Raw genomic sequence first — 14,745 nt, 5'->3', positions numbered from 1 at the left:
TCAGTTTTGACTTTAAGCAACCACAGACCACCATAAATTTCCTTGTATAGGCCCAAATGCAGTAGTCTTTCTCGTCCTAAGGGGAAGCTGCAACTCCAAAAATGAGGCAAACTGTCCAAGTGGCCTCTTCCCTTGACGAGATGAAGGTAATCTCAATTACATGCAATGGGTAATCTCATTAGGTTCAATTTCAACCGCTTTTGGTCTCAACGAAGAATTTTGATCAGAATATGGAAAAATCAGGTGGCAACTGGATCCTTATCTCCATTTTCCAATAACATTATAGACTAACTAAAATAAACTCCGTCATTTGTATATGATACAACCTTACGTTTTGGTGGGCTGCCAGGAGAAACCGTAACCAGTGAGATCCATTTATTACCCAGGGACGTATTTTATAAAGTGATTTGCACGTTTTATTTATATAGCTCTGAGATCAATCCTAGCTTCACTACACACAGGTTGACAATTGAAATGTTTTTATTTACATGTGTAATCAAACAGGTAAACTTTTTCTGCACCTCGGTATTTTTCTTACTAGACAAAGGAAACAATGGAAGCCTGATAATTCATGATATGCCCCTTTTCATCCATTTGCGTCCTTGTTTGTTCTTTTTTAGTGCACCACAGAAATTAGGAATGCAAAGGAATCTTTGGATCATGTTCTGATTTTTACCCATAGCTTCTGGTGATGTAAGAATTTCCCTTCTAATTTAACCATAGTCCAGTTTACAGCTCAACCACTGAACAAAACTGAAAATCAGATTTAAAGAGCAATTTCAGTATGCACATAAATTGGACCAAAGTAGAAGTGCCTTCAAATAAATGTTTTGACCAATCTTTTCCAAGGATATTCCAGAATTGCCTTATTACGACACCCAGAAATCACATGTCATTTGAAAGCAGGCTGGCCCTTGGCTGTGCTGTCACCCTGATGACGTGCAGGAGTACATTGGATACCTCGTTTGGGACAGGTGGTTGTTATTCTTGGGTACAATTTTGGTTACGGCCTGTGCTTCAGGACCTGCTCCAACATGTGCTTCTCAATGGAAGCTGAACCCCGCTATATTGAGATAATAGTCTAACATGCTTTTTTTTTTTTTAATCAGCAACCGTGGTTTAAGCGGACATCTTCTTTCCCTCCTCCCATCCCTGTCCCACTTTGTTCTCGTGCCTGCACACACCTTCAGTTGTCTGAGTCTGCTGAGCTGTCCTGGAGAATGAAAAGTATCCTCATTAAAAAAATAGCTATTTATTTTCTTAGCCAGCTCAGTTCTGTTTTACTACATGCCTACAGAGCCAGTCGTGCTCATCCAGAACTTGTCACTATACATGTTATGTACTTCCTACTAGTTTCATGATTTTGTTGAAATAATTTTTAAATCTCTGATTTTAAAGGCCCATAAAGAATTAAGAACTCCTGCAAAAAAATGACCTGAATGTGAATCGTGGCCTGAAACATAATTTCGTGTCATTTTCCCTGGCTTTAAAAGGTGAATAATGCACATTCTCCTACTGCCAAATTGATAAAGACATTAGCAGTACAAAAAATGGAAAGTGCTAAATAAATGCAAAAAAGCTGTTGTCTTTTGTTGTGAGTTTCTCAGAAGAAGGTCAGCACTTTCTGACAGAGACAAACCGCTGTTGGAGGAACTAAGGCAGGGACAACCATTATTTGCTGAAGGAGCCTCAGAAGCGAGGTTGCACTTTTAATGCAGCTACGGCATAATTGCTTTAATGGTCTCTTTAAGCACTAAACCGCGATTCTCTCAAAAGAAGGCCCTGATTTTGATTTTATTCACACTATGGATCCACACTTAGTGGTAGATTGTTATTGACTTGAAAGCCCTACTAACGTGAGCATCGGTAAGTCTAATTAATAGACTCAATGAAGATTCTTATGGAGGTGTATTTCAGACAGATTATTTTAGCTGAGTTGCTGCGGTTTCTTGCGATGAACCCAGTACTTGTCTTCTAATGAGTCAATTCACTAATTTGATATGACAGGCTGTAATTTTCTGTGTTTAGATTTATTTGCACAGCAATTTTAAAACGCTTACGTGGGGTCTTCGGAATTACGAGTATGACTTAAAAGGGCATCTCGATTTGATGCAGCAGTCTGAGTACGCACTGCGAATGCAAAAATACTGAGTTTTACGGTGAACACAGCCATATACGATGCTCCTGCAAATTCTAGTGTGTATAAATGTGAACAGATATTCCCTACGTCTTAGGTGTTACTAAAAGTAGAAGATCTTTCTTTGGGGGTGCTGTAAGCCCTGAGAGATTGCAATTTCCCCTACCGGGCAATAGGAATGTAAATATATTCTCTACATGATTGTAGAGAACACAACACTCTGTGCTGTTCAGTGATGTCTAGTACTCTGCTGTGAGGTCAGTATTCACAGTGGCAGTCAACAGCCACTGCAGGTAGTGGCTTTTGAATAAAAGGTCATGTTTTTCAATAGCCTCATTCTGACTGAAAGCCTGAAAGCTTCTTGGAACTTCTTGATCTCTGCAGTATAAAATCAGAATTAAACGAGAAACAGAGTTTGACAGGTAGATACACAGTCTGCAAAAATTTCTTCAGGATGCCAATTCCCCCTGTTCATTTGAGACCCAGGGAGAAACCTTCGCCCAGCAGAAGTTGGTGTGAGTTTTTCATTGACTTCAGTGGATTCAGGATTTACCCTTGATATTCTAAGAATAAAATCTATGAAGCCCACCTCTCTCTAGGTGCTCTGGGCGCTTATTGTTACCGGTAATGGAAGTCAGCACTCCCCCCACAGTGCTGAGTAAAAAGCGTTCCAGCTGGGTAAGAATTAGACCTTATAATTAGGGATTGTCAGACAGATGGAATCACAGTCCACCCAAAACAGGAGGTATTTATTACAGAAAACAGCTCCAATTCCATATTAGCATGTGTTGTAAATCCTGCATTCCAGATTTGTTTTATTCTTTTTAAGTAATTCTGCCTTCCCTACCAGGAACACAGTACAGTGCAGGTGGGATTCGTCTTACCTGGCTTTACACTGTCACAGCATGAGTCCACACTGGTTAATTAGGTTGCCTTTTTCTCTATAGAGCACAATAGGGACTTTTGGAGCACAGTTCACCTGGTCTGTTTTAGATGCAGGAAGAGACTTAAATGGTGCTGATAAAATTCTCAGTCTCTCTTTAGAGAGATGGCAAATCTGTAGCAGAAATCAACTCTCCGATAGGCATTTTGGCAGAGTATCTCATTCACATCTATACTTGTTCTGCACCTCCTGCTTGCACTTAAAGTCTTGCTACTGGATACAGCCAGACTCACCAAGTATGTCACTGTGAATGAAGATGGATGGATGATTGGTTTGCTGGCTGTTTTGGCCCAGCCTGGAACTTCATTTTCCTAGAAGAACATTCTAAAAGGATCGGTAAACTAAAATGTACAAACCCCAATAATTTCAAATTATACGGAGAATACTTTGACCCCAACTGAAGTGGTGTATATAGATTTTTAGCTAAAAGCGAAGTCTCTTTTATATAAATATGAAGGAATCTCAAAATAAAAAGTTCTTTCAAACAGATATGTTTCGAAAGTTAAATGCTTCGGTGTTAAAAAAGGGTTTTAGCCACTGTATTTTAAAATCCAGTTCTGTGTCTGCAGAGCTGACTGGAGCTTCATTCCTGAGTATATGCAAGCAGCACTCTCAAATCAGCCTACCCTTCTCATCTACAGGAGGTAGGTTGTCGTCAATCCAGTAGGTGTCTAGCTCATATAACGTCCCCCACAAAGGACAGCAGGAACTTGTAAGAAGTTTTTCATTACCATCACAGTAGTTAGGGCATTCACTGGTGACTCAGATATAAGACCCTTCAGTTACAAGTAGTACTTTACACATAGTATCTTCCAATGTAAAAAGCTGAAAGAGGCTCACCTTAGAAACCCCAGTTTTCCAGTGCTTATGCTACAGACACATGCTTTTAAGTCAATGTTTTGAATGACACTGCGACATTGAAAACAGCCCTCAACTTCCTAGCAGAGTGCTCTAATCACTTGGCTAGCAGCCAAACTGAAGCATGCGAGACAAGGAAGGGTATCCGTGTTACATTTCCATTGGAAAGGCAGACCTGGCCCGGCAAAAATGCCAGACTCCTGGGGAGAGTGCACAGCTGACAGCTCTTGGCAAAAGAAGTCAGCTCCTTTCTGAGCAGCGCGGTGCCTCGTCCTGGCACACTCCACTGAGTTGCTGGGATGGCTTCCGCTCAGTTCCCGTAAATAACTTTCTTCACGCGTTTCCTTGCAGCACAAAGGCGGAGCTCTCAGCTCAGGCCTGGGAACTCCAGTGCAAGACAGAGCATGCTGTGGGTTTCATCCTTCATTTCTCTCCTATCTGCAAAAGTTCGAAGAGTACTGAGACATAATTGGGCACTAAACCTATAATAACCTATTGTAGACAGTCTTGAAATAACATCTTACTCAAAGAAAGAACTTCCAAAAAAATTGAAAATTTTGAAAAGGATAGTAAAAAGACCCCTTCAAGGAGATTTGGTGAGGTCTACTTACTGCAATAAATTCATCATGGTTTGGTTCCCAATTCTTTCAACAAACGAAACAGCTCCTAAAATACTTTCATTAATTTAATCAAAGACAGGCTATGCAAGTGTATAATGATGGATGCAGCCATGTACTTTCTACTAGTTTACAATATGAAGTCCTCAATATGATAAAATGGCACAAAATTATGAGGTACCATCAGTATTGTGTCTTTTTCAGTGTCATTGTTGAATTAAATTCTACAACCACCAAATAATTACATGCTTTTGCAAGAAGAATGGTCATATTTCAGTTGAATTAATGAATGAGTAAAGATAAGAACGATCAACTTTGCACATACCAACAAATCCATTCCATTCCATACCAACAATTTCAATTCAAATCCACCATTCTTGCCCAAGTCCGTATTTGCATTTAATTATAAAATGAAAAAAAAGAACCCTCTGAAAAATCAGTTCTTATGAGTATTTTAGAATCATTGAGTGCAAGGACTGAAGAATGGCATAATTTTTATAATTTTCTATTTAGTTTACACTCTGCAGTTCAAATGAATTTGCCTCCAATGAAGCAGCTTTGGCAAATCTTATTAATAAAACAGAAAAAAAATACACAATTTCTAAAAGGCATGGATATATTTATACTCTACACATGTAACTTATAGAACTACATGTGCTTTATTAAGCCCACAAAGTGCAAATTAGACAGTGGGGGCATATACACAATGCCCTCGTGCAATAGCAATATTTCCTAAAGTCTTTGGGGCCAAGCAATAAGCTCATTGTGTCTCACTGTTTCTTGGGCACAAAGGGAACATAAGACTCCTCATGTCTTTTACTGCTTGACAGACAAAACTATCCCGATCCTTTTGGGTCCTCAATATATTCAGATGAAAATGATTCATAGGTTTTAATAATGTTATATGTAGGAGCTGGTTTTGGAGCCTTAGGTTCGTGCCCGAGCTGATCTCTGTAGGGTGGTTGAGAGGTATGGTTTCCTCCTCTGACCCCAGGGAAGGAAGCAGTTTCCAATCTATGGTACATTCACAGACTGTATCCTGACAACCTGTCTTCTGATCTGGAAAGTATTTTTGTTGTTGTTGTTATTTTAACTTTTTAATTTACTGGATACCAAGCACAGTTGCTGCCCTTGTTCTCACGGCAGGATTCCCAAATCCAGTGGTCTTCAAGTCCAGCTCTTGAGCCAGCTCTCCCCCACCACTGCTTCCCACCAATGGACCCAGCGCCTGGAACGGACGTGTTCCCAAGAAGAGCAGAAGGATGCACAGGAGCTTCTGCAGGGCTGGGTGTGCTGTAGACCTCATACCTTAGAGAGATGGGGAAAAGCAGGGTCCAGGAGTTAGTTGGAGGAGGTAACTTTCATCTCCATCAAGGAAAGGGAAGGGATGAAGGTCCTGCAGGAAGATGAGGCAGGTTGTAGAAAGTTCTGCACATTGAGGTCAGGCAGGGAAGAATGCACTCGTACAGTATCCCTAAACCCCACCGATTCTGTCCATTCTGCTGAGGCCTTAAACCCTCAAAATCTCTGCTGATCCATTCTGGGTCTCACTCCCTAATGCTCACCTCCCCGCATAATTTGTATTACAGCAGCAAACTTGAAGTGCAGGTCAAGCCTTGATGCTGTTTTTCAGCTCTCCTGTCCTGCCCTGGTAAGTTAGGAAAATACTTGGATCTAAACCAGGGAACTGAAGACACAGATTATTATTGTCACTCAAACGCTGCCTCCAGAAGCAGGAGGAGGAGAAGAGGAAAAAGTTCAGAGTCAAATAATGAAAAAAGGTCATTTTAAAGAAAAGTAAGAAAACGATAAAGAGAAAGTAACCTATGAAGAGGTACCTCTAAAGCCATGTAGTGGCAGTACTGTCAAAATTTAACTCTCTCTTAAGAAGAGTTCAAGTGGTAGTGGCTAGTACAGGTGGAGCAGGCTGTGCCACAGCTCCAACTTCTCCCTCATCACAGAGAGATCTCGTTGTGGCAAAGTGGGATGTGGATGAATTCTCAGACCCTTTAGTCCTCGTTGCTCTGCTGAGTGCAGGCATGATGCCCTTCGCATTCTCACGCTCTGTAGAAATGTCCTCACCTCTGCTAACACAAGCTGGTAACAGCCACTGCATTTGCCCGGGGAAGACTCGCCAAGGTGACTTTCCCCGGTGTGCAGCCTGCCTTCCTCTGAAAGGAAAGCTCTTCTTCACCCCACAAACCCAGTACGTGACTCCGGCCTTGCTTTGGTTTCTTGCACCTCGTAATTTTAATGATTTATAGCTACAGCATCCCATTGCTATTTGTGATTAGCAGTGGAGGCCCATCATAAAGGACATAATTCAAGAACTGAGTTCCAGCTGAAAATTGGCAACGGCGTAGGTCACGAATTGGGTATCATTTCTACTTGTCAGATGAAGTAACTTGTACCGTTTCCCACGCCATGTTAAAGAAACATTGTGACCGAACATACAGAAATAATTTGGGCCGCTGTGTAGCAGGAAAATGGTCCGAGGAGGAGCCGGCGGGGAGGCCCGGGCTGGGGCAGCTCAGGTGCGGCCTGCGCTCGGCCTCGCCCCGGGCAGGGCGGTGGGAGGCCCCTGTGCGGGGCGATGGCGGTTGTACCCCCGGGGGACCGTTGTGGGGGGGATCGTTGTGCCGGTGCGTGGAGCCCGCAGGGTCCGGCGTGGGGCTCCCCGCGGCGCCGGGGGCTCCGCGGGCCGCGCCGTCGCCCGTCAGGCGCCGGGTGTGTGTGTGTGTGTGTGTGTGTGTGAGGCGACCCGCGGGGCCTTCCAGGAACCGGGGGCGTCGCGGGGGCGTGCCGGCGGCGGCCGTGACGCGGCGGCCAGGGACCCTCCCCATTGGTGGGTAGCGGAGGGTGTCGCCGGAGCGCGGCTGGCGGTTGGCTGCCGCCCTGGGCGTCGGCGGCGCGCTGGACGTTGGCCGGAGGAGGGAGTCGGGCCCAGCCGCCTCCCCCGCTGCCCCGCTCGCCCCGAGGTAGGTACGACGCTGCCCGCCACCCCCGATGGGGCACCGCGGCCGGTTCCTGGCGCTCTCGCTGGCTCCGGGCGCGGCCTGCCCTGCCGGTGGGGTGGCCGCTCCACCCTGGCCGGCCGGTGCCGGCCGCTCGCTGCGCTCCGGCCCCCGCCCGCCTCTCTTAACGGGGGTCTGTCTGTCCTTCCGCGCGGCGTCCTCCGTCGCGGGGGGCTGGAGGGTCCCGGGGAGACCCACGGCCGCAGGGACGGGTGGGGGGCGAGACGCGCTCTCCTTCAGCCGGGTCTGGAGGAGTACGTGGAGGCGCGAGTTGCCGGTATCGGTGTGTTCAGCTCACTCTAGAAATAGGTTCGTCTTCAAATTGTGTGCATTAATCAAGGGCGTTGCCGTTATATTTTTTATTATTATTATTTTTTTTGGCCTTGGCTGTGTTGCTCAGCGCTGTTTTGGCCTCGGTGGAGCCGCCCCCGTGGCACGGGCGGTGAGGAGCGGGCTCCCTCGCCCAGGAGGCCAGGGAGGGCCCCCCGGGTCCACAGGCTTTGAACTCCGAAAGTTGCTTTCGCCTTTACGACAGGATCCCGGTATCTCTGTATCTGTGTGGCTAAGCCTGAGCACACACACCGGGACTCGTGGCCTGCCAGAGGTCAGCCGGGGTGTTTGCTCACTGCCCTCCTTCTCCCCGCTCGCTGTACGCACAGGGCAGCTTGTTCCCTCTTGAAAGCGGCGTTTTTCTTCTTTTCCTCTTTGTGAGGGGAATTTGCTTGGCTGCAGGCTTGGGCCTGAGGTGCACAGTGCACTGATTTCTCCGTAGGAACGGCTCGCATCATTGTATTTTATCGTGCGGTACCAGTGACATGGTGTGACAAGGCTTTCTCTGCTGTTGAGAGGTACCGACATGCTCTCTGAGGATCCTCTCAGCATGCTGCAGAGCAGCCTCATAAAATAACACCAACTTCTGTACTGTAATTTCTGCTGGTGGACAAATTTAGCAATGGTAGCAAGACCACACTCAGAGCTAACACAGAGGACTGTGCGCTTCCATTCAGGCCTTCCTTAATGTGCTAGTTTCTCTCTTTAAACAAGCCTGGAGTTAAATAGAACCTCTTAAGGCGTATCGAGATTTTACAAGATTGAGGCATGAAGACAATCAGGATTTTCCAAGTGATACGGATACAGAGATTCATGTAAATAAAAGAAGTTTAAATTGCTTTGTAAACAAAAGTTCACATCTTTGAAGCCTCTATCTTTGAGATCCACGTCTTTTAAACGCATAAATATCTGAAGTCCTTAGGCTCCTAGGTATTTGGTACTGGACCTATGCAGAGCACTAGCCATTCACAGCAGAGCTAAGCAGAGGCATATATGCTTTACTGGGAGTGAAGGGGAGGAGAGAGAACATAAAAAAAAATCCCACTCTGCACTGGGAATCTGTCCTAATAAAGCTTTTCTACTTTGTGTACAATTTTGATTAGGAAGAAAACCTGTCACTCCTGGCCACAGGAGTGGCTGACTGCTAAGCAATAGTTAAGGTCTTGTCCTTATCTTTCACTTTCAGCTTGAGTAAGAGTTAGTTAGAAAAATACTTAGCATTAGTCCCACATACTGGGCTTTCCCTTTTAATCAACTGCTTGCATCATAGCCTGTGTTCTACTTTCTTTCTGTGTGTTTGTTCATTCTTACTGTTCTTGATGCAATCTTTGATAAGTGTTTGGTCTTTGCATGTTTATGCTGGCAAATGAACTTAATTGGTATCTTTAAGTTTCCAGCATTCTTTTCAAGACGTGTAGTGAAAAACTTGGTACATTGAACACATTTAAAGCCTTCCTTCACAGTAGTACAAACAATGTTTATGTAACAACACCCCACCAAACTGAGATGCCACAAAGAACACTGAAAGTAAATTAATGTCTCACAAAAGTAGGGTGTAACTAGAGTATAAAGTATCTGGTTTGTGTTTTACAGCAGATGTTAAAGGAGACCAGAACTTTGGCACAAAAAATGTTTGAAGCATACATATGCATGTATTGTTTTACTACTTTGTTTTTGCTGCCATCAGGCTTTACCATGCTCCGAGCCTTTAGTCACACAAATGGTAGGTGTGCGTTCCATCAGGCTAAGCGGTGGCATCATCGTAAGTCTGTGCTGGCAATCAGGAGAGAAGATGTTAACGCCTGGGAAAGACGAGCACCTCTAGCGCCAAAGCATGTTAAGGAATTGACACAGATGGGATACAAGGTTTTGGTGCAGCCATCAAACCGGAGAGCCTTCCATGAAAAGGTAAGGTCCCAATTTGAGTTAAATAAGCAAAACCGTAGTTCAGTTATTAACCGTAGCATAGGAAAAGTAATATTCAAAGGATATATATGGGAAAACATGTTATTAATTTTGTTGTTAAATGAGGAGTCATTGTGCCCTAGTGGAGAGTTTGTTTAGCCTTTTAATGTAATGTTGGCACACTGGTGGGTTTTTGGAGTTTTTTTTATTTATTTCTTGCCCTTTCATGTGTCTCTGAAGAAGTTCTAGGTGCTTTTGAAGTAGAAACTGGGGAATTCATTTAACATTGGTGTTTTTATCTTCTGTTTGTATGGAGGCATCACTCTGAAAAAGAAGCATATTTTTTGAAAAAAGAGGAAGGATGGATCTGGTGAATCCCATTCCTGTCTCAATCCCATTCCTCATGTCAAATGAGGGGAGAGGGTTTTTCTTCTTTAATGCTGTGGGTTTCAGGACTGAGATCTTTTACAGTTCTTGTAGCAGCAGTAATACTCTGCTGTAAGGTATCTGAGCCAACAGATAAAAACTGAAGCTTAAGTAGGGAATGAGTGATCGCTTGCACTTGTCACCTTTTAATTTAGGCACAGCGCTGGTTTTCTTCAAAGCACAGATCACTTTAGGTACACAACTACGATATTGAAAGCTGGAATTATAATATGTTTTTGAGATAAAGGAGAACAAAAATAAAATTTGATATGGAAAAAACATTCTTTTAGAAGTTGTTCTTCAGCTTAGACTTAGTCTTATACAATTTTATGAAATCACATGTCAACAGTCTTCAGATTAATTTGTCAGATTTGTCTAACTTATTTGCAAGTATTTCAACACATTACAAAGGGCTGTTCATTATTGCAGTGCTATGAGATACTTTAAATGTAGTAAAATATCCTTTTTGTAGTCTGTGTATAATAGGATATTAGCATGGAAATTCAGTTTGATATTTGATACCCCTTTTGATAAGAGGTTTATGAATGTATCACATGCAGTAACCTGTTTCTGCTTTGTAGAATTATCTATTTGTCCTCTGTTCTAGTTGCTTACGTGCTGAGGTCTGAATGTGAAAAAACCAGAAAAGTTTACTTTGATTTTTCTCTTACGTAGGATTACATCAAAGCAGGTGGCATTATTCAAGAAGATATTTCCGAGGCTTCTCTGATAGTAGGTGTGAAGAGACCTCCAGAGGACAAATTGATCCCTAAAAAGAACTATGCCTTCTTCTCTCACACCATTAAAGCCCAAGAGGCAAACATGCCCCTTTTGGATGAGATTCTAAGACAGGTAAATTGTGTCATAGTGAAGACAATTGGCTGTTAGCATGGGGTGGAAGCTGAACTTAATGCTGAAGTGTGATCGAATGCTTGCTGCCTAGTATGGTTACTTTCAGCATGCATATTTGTAGATGGCTAAGGAGGACTGTTTTCAGTGTCCTTTCCTGGAGCTGAGTATTTCTGGCTCAGAGGACCTCATGCTTGCGGTGCTACTGTGTTTATGTGCGTAAGGCAGATGAGTTGTGAGCGTGGTATGCTCAAGAGAGGTTCATGCTGCGTGAGCGCGAAGGCTTGTTGGAAAGTTGTTAAGCCAGAGCGCGTGTTGGTCGTTACGGAAGGAGACAGCCAGTTCACCCAGAATCGAGCAGCCTTTTGGCAGAGGATGTGAATGGGCCTGCAGCAGCGTGACTGGCTCATTGGGGACCTCTGTGCCAAGAGTGCACGGGCAGTGCAGAGACTCTTTAAAACAAGAATTCAATGCATCCTTCAGGTTTTTATTTTTATACTTAAATCTTGTTAGGAATGATTTGCCTTTCTCATATATGCCCATCAGCCTCTGTCATGAAGGATGGCAAAGGTGTATGAAAAGGTAGTTCCTAGGAGAGCAACGTGCCACTGACTGCATTCACTGAAAATTTTAATACAGAGTTTGCTATGTGTTTTCAGGAAATTCGACTGTTTGACTATGAAAAAATGGTTGATCATAAAGGAATGCGAGTTGTGGCCTTTGGAAAGTGGGCTGGTGTAGCAGGTATAGTGCATAAAGTAAAGGCAGGCTTGCAACAAGTAACTTCTTGTAATATTTCTGGTTGTCTGCGTTTCCTGAAAGTTGAGGCTTGCAACGCGTTTTTAACTGCATTTTTAACTCTTGCTTTTAAGAGCTTTTTTCCATTCTGTTTTGTGCTCCCTACTTTTGATGAGACTACATGTCAAATAGTCCTGTGGATTCCTGGCAAATCTACTATTTTATGTTGTCTTGAAGTCCCATTTGTCTATTCAACTAATCCGAGGCAGACTAAATATCAAGAGATGAACTGAATAGGCTTTTGAAAGAAATGGTTGCTGTCAGTCCTGAGAGTTTGAACATCTGTTTGTCACTCTGTTATCCATTTACACTGATTTTTGTGAGGCATGGTTCTCATTCCTTTCTACTGAACTTCAGCTCTGTTTCTTCAGGAGGCTCTTTTTATTATCTTCGTCTTTGGAATCTGGTGATGTGGATGCATCTCATAAAAGGATATCTGAGTATTAAATAGTGCTGAAATGCATAATGTGGGCCAAAAGCAGGTTTAAGGTCATGGCCTGCTATTGAATTCCTCCTTTCCTGGTTTTATGTGGACTTTCTTTAGAAGTAAAGTATTAATATTGAAACCTGGGCAAAAACATCTAGGGTGATTTTAGACTTCAGTCAGTCTCTGCAGTTTCTACCTGTGCATATTCAGAATTAACACTGGTGGTCTGATTTTTCTTTTTTTTTTAACAATAGGAATGATCAACATTCTACATGGATTGGGATTACGATTTTTAGCCCTGGGACATCACACTCCCTTCATGGTAAGAGTGTATCTGTATGCATTTTTTATTAGCAAAATGACATTTGAGCACCTGCTAACTATCTGTATTTGAATATGGAAAATATCTTGATGGTTCTGTACCTTTGATTTCAGCACATTGGGATGGCACATAACTACAGGAATAGCAGTCAGGCTGTGCAAGCAGTACGGGATGCTGGGTATGAAATTTCACTGGGATTGATGCCAAAGTCAGTTGGGCCCTTAACATTTGTGTTTACAGGCACTGGTAATGTTTCTAAGGTAAGAATTCTGTCTTCAAGATGAAATTCTATATTATTTTTTAATAGAACTTCTTGGCATTTGATACTTAGCAGGTTAAATGGGTCAATTTTGTTTGCTTGGACTTCAAGTTTTCCTTTGCCAGTAAGAATTTTTAAGGACCCTCAACTAATGCCTTTAAGATGAGATTGTGCCTGACAAGGCTGACCACGCTAACTTCTTACCATGAAAAATGAGCTAAGTCTTAGTGGTCCTCTCTCCTTTCCTACCTGCATGATTTTTGTCTCCCTCTCTCCCCTCTGTTGACTCTGGCCTCACAAGGTATGTTGAATCATCCCGTTAAAGTATGGGGGAAAGAATTATTTTTTCTAATACTCGCTGAGTTTTTATATCTGTTTTCATAGCATTGACTTGTCTTACAAGTGCTGGACTTCAGAGCTATTTTCTACGATATAGGGAAAAAGCTCACCCCTGGTTCTGGCAACAAAGATCAGTTAACGAGGCTCCAGCTGTAAAGTGAAATCACTGCCTGTGTAAATGTGTGCTTTCTGGACAAAGCAATTGTGTGACTGAAATGTTCTAGGATCACAGCTCGTTGGAAAAGTCATCTTGAGGTTCTTTGCCTTTAGAACAGCCTGGATGCTCATGAGTGGCTTCAAGGGTCTTCCCTAAAGAGAAACTGTTCCTCAGAGTGGCAGCAAAACCATGTACTGTGGCTGAGTTAAGACCTACCATCCTTGCCATTAGAAATATAAACCTATTTTTGGTTTGTGGGTCAGGCATACTGCAGTAACAGGGAATGATGTAAATTCCTTGTACATAGAGCCAAAACAGCTTTGTTTTGGGTAAGCAGGGGTATGTGTGAAACAGTTTGTACATCTCTGAAGGTGTTCTGTGGCAGGACTATCAAGTTGTGTATGGCATTTTTATATTTGTTTTCACACACCAAATGAGAGTGTTACACTACCTTTATATTCTCTACTCATTTTGAATCCTACTTCTTGGTTTACAGGGTGCTCAAGAAATGTTCAATGCCCTCCCGTGTGAGTTTGTGGAACCACATGAGCTAAAGGAAGTTTCCAGATCTGGAGGTATGCTGTGGCATAAAGTGATTGAAAACAATGTAACCCTCTTTGTCCATGTATAACAGCTAATTTATTTTTATTTTTTTTTTTATTTTTTTTTAACCTCAGACCTGAGAAAAGTCTATGGGACAGTGTTAAGTCGTCACCATCATCTTGTAAGAAAACGTGATGGACTGTATGATCCAGTAGACTACGATAAACATCCAGAACATTACACTTCTCGCTTTAACACTGATGTGAGCATCTCTTCTGTTCTTTTATGAAAGATTGTCCATGGAGTCTTGGTAGTTACTAGATCTTCCCGTGTCCATCAATTGGGAGAGCATTCATTTAAAACACTAGACCAGCTGCTTTCAGCTTCTTAAAGTAGTAGATGAGACCATCAGGCATCTCTAACTTTCTTTGCAGATTGCACCCTACACAACTTGTTTAATTAATGGCATATACTGGGAACAACATACTCCTCGCCTGTTAAGTCGACAGGATGTTCAGAAGCTGCTGGTGCCAGTTAGATCTGCTGGTGGTCCAACGGAGGGCTGTCCTGAGTTACCACACAAGTAAGACACTTCAGTTCACTCCTAACAATTCTGCAGCATCATGATTAAGTCATAATGTTAGGCACTTTCACCACAGTATCTAGAAAATGTAACGTTGTTCCTCTTGCATGTTGCAAAAAGCTTCATTGATATTGCTTTAGTTCTTCTGAGCTTTGCAGTCTTGTTTTCACAGTTTGGAGGTTTTGAAAACATCACAGTACAAATGATTGGCAGGTATCGGCTGTCTTTCTGCAGAGGT

General features: G+C 43.0%; 1 protein-coding gene across 4 annotated transcripts in view; it reads left to right on the top strand.

Annotated features, from left to right (window-relative positions):
- The first annotated feature begins 7,432 nt into the window (after positions 1-7,432).
- Positions 7,433-14,745, top strand: part of AASS (aminoadipate-semialdehyde synthase) — a 31,505-nt gene continuing 24,192 nt past the window's right edge. Inside the window, exons 1-9 of one of the 4 annotated variants that reach the window (XM_054182375.1) lie at positions 7,433-7,533; positions 9,587-9,807; positions 10,906-11,082; positions 11,739-11,823; positions 12,559-12,626; positions 12,740-12,886; positions 13,878-13,956; positions 14,059-14,186; positions 14,359-14,507. In XM_054182375.1, the coding sequence (XP_054038350.1) occupies positions 9,595-9,807; positions 10,906-11,082; positions 11,739-11,823; positions 12,559-12,626; positions 12,740-12,886; positions 13,878-13,956; positions 14,059-14,186; positions 14,359-14,507 (1,046 nt within the window). In that variant the 5' untranslated portion in view covers positions 7,433-7,533; positions 9,587-9,594. The other 3 variants (XM_054182384.1, XM_054182364.1, XM_054182389.1) reach the window with 3 other exon arrangements.

Source organism: Rissa tridactyla, chromosome 1, assembly GCF_028500815.1.
Source record: "Rissa tridactyla isolate bRisTri1 chromosome 1, bRisTri1.patW.cur.20221130, whole genome shotgun sequence".
In the NCBI taxonomy this organism is placed as follows: domain Eukaryota; kingdom Metazoa; phylum Chordata; class Aves; order Charadriiformes; family Laridae; genus Rissa; species Rissa tridactyla.
The sequence above is the reverse complement of the archived record's forward strand: the minus strand, read 5'-3'. Positions and strand labels throughout refer to the sequence as shown.